A 12,211-nucleotide genomic window follows, 5' to 3' on the forward strand; every position below is an offset into this window, starting at 1 on the left:
CGAGCGCGGCTTCGGCCGCTTAATCTGTTTTTTCAGCCAGCGTCCGCTGCGGCGTACGCGGTTGTTGCGACGCGCGTCTTTTCTTTTCTTTCTTTCCTCTTATCTTTGAACTCTCCTCTATCTGCACGCGGCAGCGGTGATGGCTCGGCCTGAGCCAATCGGCAGGCCCGTGCACTTTCCTTTTCATCCTTCCCTCAGTCGCAACAACAACAACGCCGGAGGCTCCAGCAAGGAAATTGGCGGCTCGCCTCGAGCGTGCAAAAATGCGCGCTGGCTTATTTATTCTCGTCGCTGTGCATATTAAAAAAAATTCAATGCATTGTACTCGTTACGAGGCGACTTCTATTTACGAGAAGCAATGTCGGCTGCCGGCTCCTAGTTCGAATTAACCGACGTGAGTACCGGTACGTTCGAATTATCGGGCGTTCCGGCCCATTGATATACATAGGGCTTTGCAAGGACCCGGGCATCAGTTCGAATTAACCGGCGGTTCGAATTAAGCGATTTCGAATTAACGAGCTTTTACTGTATAGAGTTAAATGAGGAAGACGTCAGATTTTTATAGATATGGTGGTTGACAATTTTATGGGTTACACAACTAGATTTGAGTGGAGATAACCGGATAGTGAATGTTATAGGAAGGCGATTACTAGATGTACCCGAATCCTCTGTCGACCAGTCAGTCACCTCTAGCCTACCTGCTGATACTGTTAAGTCAATGGTAGAGCGAGAAACCCCTCGCATAAAGGTTATTCTCTAGAATTGCAGCAGCGTACAGAATTTGCAGACAGCCACGACCAGAGAAGATTGCCACAGGAATCAGTACGACTTCCCAGTCACCATGGTGAGAGTTAAAATCCCCTGCGATGGCTGCACTGCTTGTGCCTGTCACCAAGCTGTCTAAAGAGTCTGTCCTCTGTGCACCTAAAGGAAAATAGAGGTTAGCAATTGTAATATCGACGCAATGCGGAAATAAAATTTTGATCGCTAGAAGGTCACAGTCAGGGAGAATTTTCTTAGAGATAGATGCCTGATGACACAAATGTTTAGATAGCATGGTTACCAATCCGTCTCCCCTGCCAACATTTCGATCTGACCTGAAAACTCGAAAGTTCCTCATTTAAAACGATTTACAAGGTGATAACCAAGTTTCTTGTAGAAGCACAATATATCAGGTTTATGTTTGTGAATAAGTATTTCTAGATCTGGAAGAGAAGACAATACGGATCGGCAATTCCATTTTAACACTTTAGTACCTGCCATGATTAATGACCAATTGAAGAGATAGAAACCGTCTCTTTAAGGATGTAAACATGGGGAAGAAGTTTGGGTGGTCCTTTTTTAGCTTTCATCTGTGGAGAACTAGAATTAGTGACGAGGAAGCAAGGCGCTTGAGCGTAGGGCACGACATTTCGACATCTTTGTGCAGGTGTCAGTGCGACATGCACTGCTAGGAACAGAGATGTTAGGTGGGACCTGGGGTGCATCAGGAGGTGATTTTGAGTGGTCCTGCACAAGCTGAAACAGATGCAGACGTTGCTGAAAGGACGGTTGTTGATGGTGACACAGATTGAACTACAACAAACTGAGCCACCGCCTCAGAAAATGTGTTCAGCATTCGCTCAACCACATCATTTAGGGCTTTTTACACTGTGGTCACAGTTGAGGCAGTCAAGTTGGACTCAATCTCCCCAACAGAAGCGCGCACACGACTAGCGTATGAGACTTTCCTGCTAAGAGCAGCGTAGGCATCGACTCTAGAGCACCGGTTCTCTTTGATAATGTCCAACAAGCTACGCTCTTCACTACGTTTTGCGCAGTTGGCATCATCAGCTGAGTGAATGTTGCTGTAGATGCAATGAGGCGGCTCTGAGGTGCAGTTATCAGCAGAATGACCTTCTTCACATAAACGGCAGGGGGTCTCCAACTTGAATGCTTTGCCGCTATGCCCGAACCGAGAGCAGTTGATGCATTGAAGAGGGCGGGGTTCTAGTGGGTCCACAAGGTAAACAATTGGCCAGATTTTAGTTCAGAAGGGCAGGAAGAGCCAGCAAAAGTTGTTATTACAGATTCAGCAGCAAGACGTGAGCCATTTGCCTCTCTACTACAGCGGTAGACTGAAAGGACCCCAAGTCCTGTATCCGGAAATTCTTCTAGAATTTCGTGCAGAAATGGTGCTGGGTCAACACCACGTACGATACCATTGAAACATGCAAGCTGTTCAGGAATGAATGCTTTCACCGGCAATGAGCTGGAAATTTTGCACTAAAGCAAGTTAGCAAAACAATAGGCGCCTGAGGGCTTGCACACAATGCCTGAATGGCCAAATTCACGCATTTCAGAGATCTGCAGATAATGGACTGTCAATGGTCTTAGCTCCTGTCACTTAGTTTGGGGTTTTCATTTTGTTTGCACCCTCACCGATTGGGACGAGAACCACGGGAATTGCATCAATGCCATTTTTTGGAAGGACTCAAGTGGCAGGCTTTGGGCTGGCAAGCTGGCAAACCAAGCTGCCAACCTTTCACCTGGGGAGGTCAACGACATCTTTCAGCAAAACGCACCGTCAGATTCACATGAACTGTGCCTTAACCTACACCTTGGCCAAAACCCCCTCACATAGTGCGGGCTCACCAATGATGAACAAGCCGGAACCACCAGGAGAACCAGAGAACAGCAGCTGCCAGCAAAACACATCAGCCAAGCAAACTTCTTCCTCCCCGTTTCCAGTCACAAATCACAGTTCAGTGACAGTGCTTCATTCTTTTTCATTGCTCCAGGTATGCAAAGAAGATTCGGGCACTGCTGAAGTCGTACCGGATCGAAACCGAAAGCGAGGCTTTCTCCGGGGCTGTGTCCAAGCTCAGCAAATATATGAAGGAGAACGACCCTACGGACATGGCCATGGTGCTCGAGAGCCAGGTCGAGCATGTGGTGCGCCGAACGCGCGAGGAGTTTTTCTCTGAGCAGCTCGACGAGGCTCACGAGAAGCTTAAGGCCTCCGCCTGGTACCAGGTGAGGCGTACTGCGCTTTCAATCTGGTATTCAGCTGTGCTATCGTCAGTGCATATTGAGGGAAGCTGGGCATTCGAACAAACGAGCCGAAAAAAGATATGGCTCAGGAACGCAACGATAAAGGCTGCCGCTTTATAATCTTGACAACGGTGTTGTAGTCGTTTCACTTTCTTTGTCCTTCGCTTTATTTAGCCATATGTAGAACTTAATGGCCGAAATAACATCTCAGGGAGGAATACCAGCACCCGCAGATTTAACGCGGATGGTGAAGCATGTGGCTTGGAGGACTGACCCCAGTGCCACGGAGCGTTGGCCGTTATGTCTGAGACCATGTTGCACAGTGTGTTTGCAGCGGCTGACGATAACGGGTGGCCATAGGATGGCCTGCCGTCTCTATCGTCGTTAACGGTGCTGATGTCACTCGAAGAGACACGCTCGATAAATCGTGTTAAGCTTGCGGGCGGTGTCACAATGCAAGATAGGAGATATATCTGTATTACAAATTAACTTTCATTTGCGGTTGAGTGTGCGTGTCTGCGTGTGCAAAAGGAGCCGATGTCACATCACGCCCTTAAAGGTGGAGGTGCAGTGTCTCCGCAAAATTTTCAGCGTCTTTTGAAGACATTTCACTGCGATGTATGTTTTGCCAAAGGTCCATGGTCTTGCTTCGGCGTGTTTCGTTCGACGCGACTGCACACTGAACACCTTACGGCGAGTAGTTTAAGGCTAACACCTTGTGGAAGACACATTGTAAGTGTATTATGCCGTGTCGGGGAGCAGGTGACGTACGAGCTTCAGTCCTCGGAAGGTGGCATCCAGAGCTTCCCCTGGGTGGTGTCCGATGTGCTCATGCGCATCGTGGTCAACACGTCCTCTTGCCTCCCTGTGCCGGCATCGCGCAACAGCTTCTGCCAACGACTCGGGGCGCTGCTGCTTGGCCTGCCGCACCCTGGTGGCGGCGACCAGGACGGCACACAGCACGGCGACACGCAGGTGCTGACCAACCTGCTCAGGCTCATGTACGACTGGATCGACTCCAGTCGCGAGTTTCTCTTTGTCAAGAACACAGAGGAGTTGGGCGTCTACAAGAGTATCATGCGCGAGGCCTGTTTTAAGGTGCGTGATGCCAGCAAAAAAGCTGCGTTGGGTGGATTTCCTGGGCTACGAGACCAAAGAGTAGACCTACAAGCTAGAGGGCTTGGCTCCTTTATGTGCTTCGTGCATAAGGCTCTTTTCTGCATCGCCGTTTGCTGGCTAGAGTTCGGCATCCAACGGCCGTAAGAAGCGGGGTATAGGCAGCAATGTGGTTCGCCTGTTTGAACAAAACTCAGTCTGTTTTTTAAACATAAACGTAGCATACAGCTACATGTGGCAGCTTTGAAAGGAGGCGCCATGTGCTGTTGTATGGGAAGCTTGCGAAGTTCTGGCATTTTGTTTCGTGTTCTGATATCACAGCTGCGTCGATGGTCTACCAGGATGATGATGACGACCTTGTAACTCGGTATAGGCGCCAATTTGTGTTGTGTGGTATGAATATAACGTTTTAACATAGCACCCACGTACTGCGCATGTACCGGATGAGCTGCACTTGGCCAGCGGTAAAGTAGACGCACCTGCATTAGACAATCGGCTGGTACGATCACGACTGGGAGAGTACGTCTCCGCTGTCATAACTGAGTAATAACGAGCAGTCATTCTACACTGACGATTTCTCCTGCCTTATGTTCGGCTTTTTTTCAAACAGGGAAATGTGCACGATCGGGCACGTAACCTGGATTGAGGTTTATTTTGTGAAAATCCCGAGAGCTTAAGTAGGCTGAGAGGGTATTTACAAGCTCCTTCAAGACATTTCGCACGCTCCCAGTATGAAGTGAAGGCGACTCTATGTGGTAACACAGTAAGCAAATGTCATCGCTCTACCAAGAAAAACGTATCCGTAGATAAATGCACTTAAATATTGTGTGCCATCCTCAGCGTGGGGGAGTTATCGGTGGAGGCTCACTATTCACCTCCCATCACAGGTGTCCCGCTCCATCTCGAGGGACATGCCGCCGCACAAGCTGGTGATCCTGTGCCTGCGCTTTGCGTGCGCATGGTGCCTCAAGATCTTCCAGGGCGGAAGCGACGGGGAGGTCATCTCCAAGGAGTGCCGGCGCCGCTACCGGCTGGGACACCTGGCCCTGATCACGCTCAACCGACTTTCCATGTCCGGCAACCTTGCCTACCTGCGCAGGGCACCCGAGGGGTGCCCCTCCACAGAGCTGATCAGGTATATTTCACACCTTTCTTCTAAACAGGAGTGACGTCGCTTGATGAACTGAATAAATCCAGTGATGTCAAGGTGCATTTGCCCGTAACGCTGTGACGTTACCGAACTCGCCTGTGAAACCTGTGAACAACCAGTGTTTGGTGCTTTCCGGTGTCCCCGACATCATCAGGAATGCATATGTCCGGGTTGGCCAGGCAATCCTGACATCGAGGCGCACTTAAGCCTCAGATGGAGATTGAATCTGCCTGTACAAAATTATTTGCAAATAATTATTGTCTCTGTGCAGCGGTGGGTCGAGCTCATTGTAATGATTACTAGGCCTGTGGACCTCTTTCAAGGCAAAGAAACTGACACAGAATTTTTTCTGTTATCCTTTAAAGGGGAGAACAATCAAAATACGTAGCAGACAGCTTCTAAAGATTTCCAGGCAGCAGCGGAGGCATCGATTCCTGTTTTGAGCAAGGGTACTGCTGGGAATTCTGTACCAGTAATGCTCCTCTCTCCTATTGACTCAAACCTGGAATTGGTCGTTAAAACATTCGCGTCACCTTTGTTGAGGGCTTACGTTGTGCTCATGTTCTACGGAACCTTAACGTAGAACACCACTGACACAGAAAAGACGTCCGTGAGTCTGTGAACATTTTTCCGTGCGCACCGCTACATGCTTACGCAGTTCACAAGGAGTCTAAGGAGAGCAAAGATGTAGGCCAATTGGTGAGGCCTAGTTGCTTGGGAATACATTGCACATTCATCAGATATTGCATCAATCGGCGATAATCGTCATATATTCATTACCCTCCTCAATGCCTTGCTTTCATGCTTTCCTTGAGGTGTTTTCTAACGAAAAGCTAACGAACGGTGCCATGAGCCCCAATTGGCAGGCTGTGTGACTTCCGTTTGTTACGTGTGTACGTTACCTGCATGCTTGGAGAAGTGCTATAAAATCGGCATACGCCGTCTCAGTGCCATTTATTGAGGAAGTTAACAGAAACAGCCACTGCATGTTTCGCAAATCCAACCTGCGAATTTACAGCTTTTTTAAAGCACCCTTACTCGCAGTGCATCGATATTTGTATTCACCGCAGTATCCTGAAATGCGTTAATAGTAGTCTGTCAACCTGTTGGCTGTCCCCAGGATTTACATCAACCGGGAAGACGAAGAATTCTTCGAAATCCTGCGCCGCTACGAGGACATCATCAAGAGGATCATGATGGACTGGTCCGGCGTTGAGGACATCCAGTGTGACCTCAAGACGGACCGTATGGACGAGTGGTTTCTCCAGCTAATGGTCACCGGGAGCCGCTGGGCGCTGGAACGCCTTAAGGAGATCGTTGTCTACCCGTCTTTCCGCGAGGTGCTTTTGCTCGCGTTCGAGCGGGAGAAGAACGCCATCGGTGGAACACTACAGTGATTGCCTTGATGCTTTGCACCGGCAACAGAATTTTTCTTGAAGGTGTCTAGGTTGGCAGCCCCCTAGCTAGGGGGCATGGTGAGGCTGTGGCCGGTTGGCGATGCTTCTGGAGGGCAGCTGACTTTCCCACTGTGTTTTTGGATTTGATTTTACTGTTGCTTTTTTGCTCTGCTGCTGCATGGGCTTCTGGTGTGTGGAGGCAGGCGGGTTGGTGATGGATGCATGGTTCTTGTGGAGGGCGGAGTAGGATTTCTTTGGCACTTCTTGAGGCTTCACATAGAGAAAATTTCTTGTTTTTACACAGATAACGCTGCCCTTAGTGCTATTGTAGCAAACTTTTTTTTTACTTGGCAATGCCAACTTCCAGGAAACGCCAATAAATGGCTACAGTGACGTGGCGTGTGTCCTTTCCACAGGCTCTTTGATAAATCAGAGCATAGCGACAGATTCATCGTGCGATTCAGTATCTTGGATCACCCACCGTTCACCCAAGATGCAATGAACGTGTTAAAGCATCATTTTGGGTGTTTTCTCAAATCCTCTTGCCAATATATTAGGATATAGAATTTATTTATTTATTTATTTCAATAACTAAAAGTCCCCTGTGGCGGTAGAGAAGGAGTGGAGTGCATTAATAATATATTTATCATCATAACACAGGAATTGCAGCAATTTAGCAGCAATAGAGGAATTGCGGCAAAACAGCGGCAATTTCATTTCAAGTTTATTTCGTTTGTTGCAGTGACAGTTTATACCGTTGAAATGTATGGCATTAGTGAGTTGCATTTTCCCTTTCTCGAGTGGTCTGCTGATGTGCCTTCCAAAGGAGAATGCCAAAGCATAATGCTAAGAAAGTGAGCAGCAGGAGGGATACCCAGCGTGGATCATTGGGGATGTGGTTGAAGGGGAGCGGGGAGCAAGGCTGACGGACTCTCCATGCGTGCTCGAAGTGCCTTCAGCCGACAAGGAGTCCGAGCTGTGGTAACTCAGGCTTGGGAGTAGGAGACAGGGAATGAATTGGTTGTGAGGAAGGTTTCCAGCCTTGCAAGGAGTTTTGAAAGAGTGAGCGATGAAGCTTTTACTGATGATTTACCTTATGGCTGACATGCAACTACGAATGCCACATACACGAGTGGTGACAGCTTTGCTCTTGTGCTGCATGCCACTAAAATGAACATGAGCTAAATGGGCTCCATACAAACATTTGGTGTTGTGTTTGTGATATTTTATGCACTTTATGAGCACACCAATATTTTTGTCAGTCATGAAACAGTCTTCTACGTACGTTTGTTGTGTAAAGTATTTGCCCCTTATTTCATATAGTGGTGTAGATGGTTTGTTCGGTTAAGAGTCTGGCTGTTCCTCTAAGAGACCTTTATGAATCTGCGCTGACCAAAGATAACTGTGGTGTGGAGGATGGTTTGTCCCCTGTCATTGCTTAAGCCTGTTCAGCCATTCGCCATGCATTGGGAATAAAAATATTTTGCAAAAGTTCTGGCTCTTGTCTGTGCTGAGAGAGTGGGTGGGCACACTCAAGCTTTATTCATGAGTATCATCATAAAGATCAGAGATTACTTAGCACCGTTAGGGACAAGTTGCCCCATTCGCCTCTGTTATGTTGTAAAACGATTTAAAGTTGCACTGAAGAGGAATCTGAACTCAGCTTTTTACCACGGGAACTCTATCTACACGTTCTGGGCATTCTTAGAAACTTCTATTTATTGTCTTGTGCTGCCAATTATCCTAATTAAATCGGAATTAACGTACCGGCTCGCGCCTTTTTTGAACTCAACGCGGTAGGGAGGAGGAGTCAACTAACGCGTCGAGTCCGCGGCGGCTTGTCTCTCTGCCATTGGTGGAGTGATACGTAAATCATAGTCCACGTGTATCTATTTCCGCGGGCCTAATTTTCGGGTATATTGTCTGTGACTTAAACTGTTTATTCACAAAAACATAAAAAACTAAATAAAAGCGAAAGTGAGCTGCCACTGTACTCAAAGGCATTCGACGCGTTGGTTAACTCCGCCTACCTAGCGCGTTCAGTTCAAAAAAGGGGGGAGCCGGAACTCTTAATCCAATCTAAGTTTCTAAGAATGCCCGGGATGTGTAGATAGAGTTCCCGTGATAAAAAGACGAGTTCAGATTCCTATATAGTGCACCTTTAATTTCTGGGAATGCCTAATTTTCTCGTTTTGTCCAGAATCACATAAACAGCACATTGCAAAAAATTGCTGCCGTGAATAATGTGGTAAAAAGGAGCACTAAGGAGCTTCTCACTTATCCTTTCCAAAATTTAGCACTCTCGAAATATTCCGGTATCGTGAGTTTGCCTGAATGTGTGAAATATTAACCTTGAGAAAAATGACTTGTTTACGGTATCTCATTTCGGAACATGAACATTGTCTACTTTGGGCATTGCGCATGTTAACAGTGCATATAGCGCTCCTGCACATTCCTGCGTGGTGCACATAAATGCTAAGCGATGCAACATGCTGTAACATGGCGGATGCAAACCAACCTGCACATGATACTGCCATCAGAGTATCGATGGCAACTTCTGTTGCAAGTATAATAAATACTGTTGAAGGTTCTCATGTATGATCATAGGTTTTGGTTGCTGTAGTATCTGACCACTGCGGCAATGTTTGAGAGTTATATCCCAGCTGCAATAACCATATTTCAAATGAGGCAAAAATATATTCAAAAACCGGGGGGCACTCAAGCCTCACCATAAAGGTATAATGCGCAAGCTAATGGATCAATGCCCCATATATACAAAACTGGGCATCCTGTACTTAGCATTCATAGAACCCTGGGAGTACTCATACCAGTCCTGGCGCAGTAGGGCAGTGGTTACGCAATGCGCCACTAACCTGTGAAGGCCGATGCTGCCACTGGTGGGACATGTGCGATCCAGGTTGCTCTTCTCAGCAGCCTCTCTCGACCAATAATTAATATAATTGCCACGGTGGGCAGTTTGTGCACAGTCCTGTGGGCATGTTGTGATGCCGCCACAAGGTGACATGACTTAGCTGGCCCACCCACCTTCTAAGTTGCTTCTCTGGGGATTTTTCGCTTACTGTGGCCGATGCCGACGTCGAATGTTCTGCCACATGAACTCCCTAAAGCTATCGCGTTAAAAGCACCTGTATTATTATATTTCCGTGCACACTGCAAAACCCCATATGGTCAAAACAGTCTGGAGTACACCAATACATCTACCTCACAACCGACTGTCTATTTTGGGCGCATAAAAAGGCAGTGGCCAGTAGCCTTCCCCCATCTGCTAGCAGACCCTTCTCGTCTGCCGTCAGTGAAGAAAAGTACTCGTTATTACAATGTGCACGGGTGTAAAATCCCTTTGTTCATCTGCTCAGACAGCTTTTGCTGTATGAATCGTCTCTGGATACATTCAAACACGCCAGCATACTACAAAGACCGACATGCATCTTGCCTTCAATGTAAAACATATTTTACATCCACATGGTATTTATTCAATCTTGGCCCACGATGTAAGCGAGGCCCTATGCAGTTGAATGAATCCCTGTGCAGTGTGAACGCTTCTCGCGGTCGCTGAACCCAGCGATTGTCATGTGCCCTCTGGGCCTAACCGGAATCATCTGGGTGCTCGCCGTAGCAGCAGTCCTCTGGGACGCGGCGGTCGTTGATAATAATAATAATAATTGGTTTTTTTGGGGAAAGGAAATGGCGCAGTATCTGTCTCATATATCGTTGGACACCTGAACCGCGCCGTAAGGGGAGGGATAAGAGAGGGAGTGAAAGAAGAAAGGAAGAATTAGGTGCCGTAGTGGAGGGCTCCGGAATAATTTCGACCACCTGGGGATCTTTAACGTGCACTGACATCGCACAGCACACGGGCGCCTTAACGTTTTTCCTCCATAAAAACGCAGCCGCCGCGGTCGGGTTCGAACCCGGGAACTCCGGATCAGTAGCCGAGCGCCCTAACCACTGAGCCACCGCGGCGGGTGCGGTCGTTGACGACGACGCTGACTCAGACAGGCTGAGGTTCGCCGATAGCCTCTTGATGGGCCGGTCCAGTTCGTTGAGCGCGTTGTGCAGCTGTCCGAGCAGCACATTGCGCTGGCCGCAGTTGCCGTTGTAGTCGTCCATATCAACGGTATTTGTCGACCATTAACTGCCTTGCAGGCGTAAACACAAACGCGGAAGGCGTACCCGTCCGACGGCTCACTCACTTTGGCCTCGGCTGCTGAGCCCAAGGTTGCGATTTTGAATCCAGCTGTGTCGACAGCATTTAAATGAAGGTGAGAAACGCTAAACTCTTTGGCAGCTGTTAGCCCGTTTCGCGCATGTGGTGCTTCCACGTGGTTTTACTGGCCATGTGCAAAGTTTAGCTACCGCTGCGTTTAGCGTTTTTATGGATAGCATAAGAGTCCCATGTCCCCGCACTCACCAATGGTGTCACACCTTGCGATCAGCAAGGTAAAAAGTGGCACCTTAGCATATGCTAGAGCCACCTGCCAAGAACATAGAAGAGACAGCTGCGGCATGCCACTGTTGGCAGACGGCAGTGCAGAAATGAGCATCACCCTCTCCTCTTCCTGGGGAGAGGAGAGAAAGTCAGCAAGATGACCGCTGTTGGAAGAACCTTGTCATATGCCACGGCTGGCAGGTGCAAAGTCATGCATGGCACCTCACAGTGAGGTTCTTATGTTCCCGCATTGTCGCAGTTTATAACGATTAGGTGTCCAAATTTTCGCAGCTCAGCGTAAACGGCAATTCTTTAAATGGTGTGTGTAACTAGTACAACTTAACGTGTGCATGACCTTCATTTGTCATGAAGTGTTTTTACACCCCCACAGCTGCTTTGAATGCGCTGTCGATCGTACCGTGCGTTTACCTCACTCCACATTAACACCGGTTCTTCCGCTACGAACAGCACACCACTGCGGTCACTGTAATGATTGTAAATGTGTCCTGTCTGTTGGACTCCCGTGCAGTGGCGACAGCGCTCTCTTTCTCGCTTCTATCTTCTGAAGTGCTTGTTCTTGACGCGCCGTTTCTCCTCTCCCGCAAACTTTCAAAGCGCGTCTCACCAGCCGCCTCGAGCGCGGAAGGTGGTGTGCCTCTCTTTCTTCCGCAGTGGTGAACGGTGTGGACGGCGCACGACGCCATTTTTTTGTTGGTATTTTGCCGACAGCTCTCGCTGTAAACCGTCTGCTGTGCGACTGGGGGCCGCGTTAAAGAACCCCAGGGTGCCTAAATTTATGGAGCCTTCCACTGCAGTGTCCCTCGTAGCAAGAAATGAGACGCAAACAAGACAACTGAGCCACAAACAGCACTGTAAGAAGCTGCTAGCCAGGGGAAGCTCAATGCTGGCTCCTGTTATTAATTTCGAAGGTGCGAAGACTTTTTCTGAAATCTTAATCAACCTCGCTTGTATTTACTCTCCAGGAGATAATATGTTGGTTTTATTTGCGTTTCCACCTCAGCTTCCTTCTTTTCATGGCTGATAGTATAGAGTTTGGGACTTTAA

The 12,211-nt window shown here is 48.2% G+C and overlaps 1 protein-coding gene across 1 annotated transcript in view; it reads left to right on the forward strand.

Moving 5' to 3' along the window:
• Window positions 1-7,002, forward strand: part of LOC144128410 (uncharacterized) — a 32,689-nt gene extending 25,687 nt beyond the window's left edge. Inside the window, exons 17-20 of the mRNA XM_077661792.1 lie at window positions 2,781-3,015; window positions 3,796-4,131; window positions 5,037-5,284; window positions 6,420-7,002. Of these exons, the coding sequence (XP_077517918.1) occupies window positions 2,781-3,015; window positions 3,796-4,131; window positions 5,037-5,284; window positions 6,420-6,696 (1,096 nt within the window). The 3' untranslated portion in view covers window positions 6,697-7,002. The remainder of the gene's footprint in view (window positions 1-2,780; window positions 3,016-3,795; window positions 4,132-5,036; window positions 5,285-6,419) is intronic.
• The last annotated feature ends 5,209 nt before the right edge of the window (window positions 7,003-12,211 follow it).

The sequence above is a fragment of the Amblyomma americanum genome, chromosome 1 (genome assembly GCF_052857255.1).
Source record: "Amblyomma americanum isolate KBUSLIRL-KWMA chromosome 1, ASM5285725v1, whole genome shotgun sequence".
NCBI classification, from domain to species: Eukaryota; Metazoa; Arthropoda; class Arachnida; order Ixodida; family Ixodidae; genus Amblyomma; species Amblyomma americanum.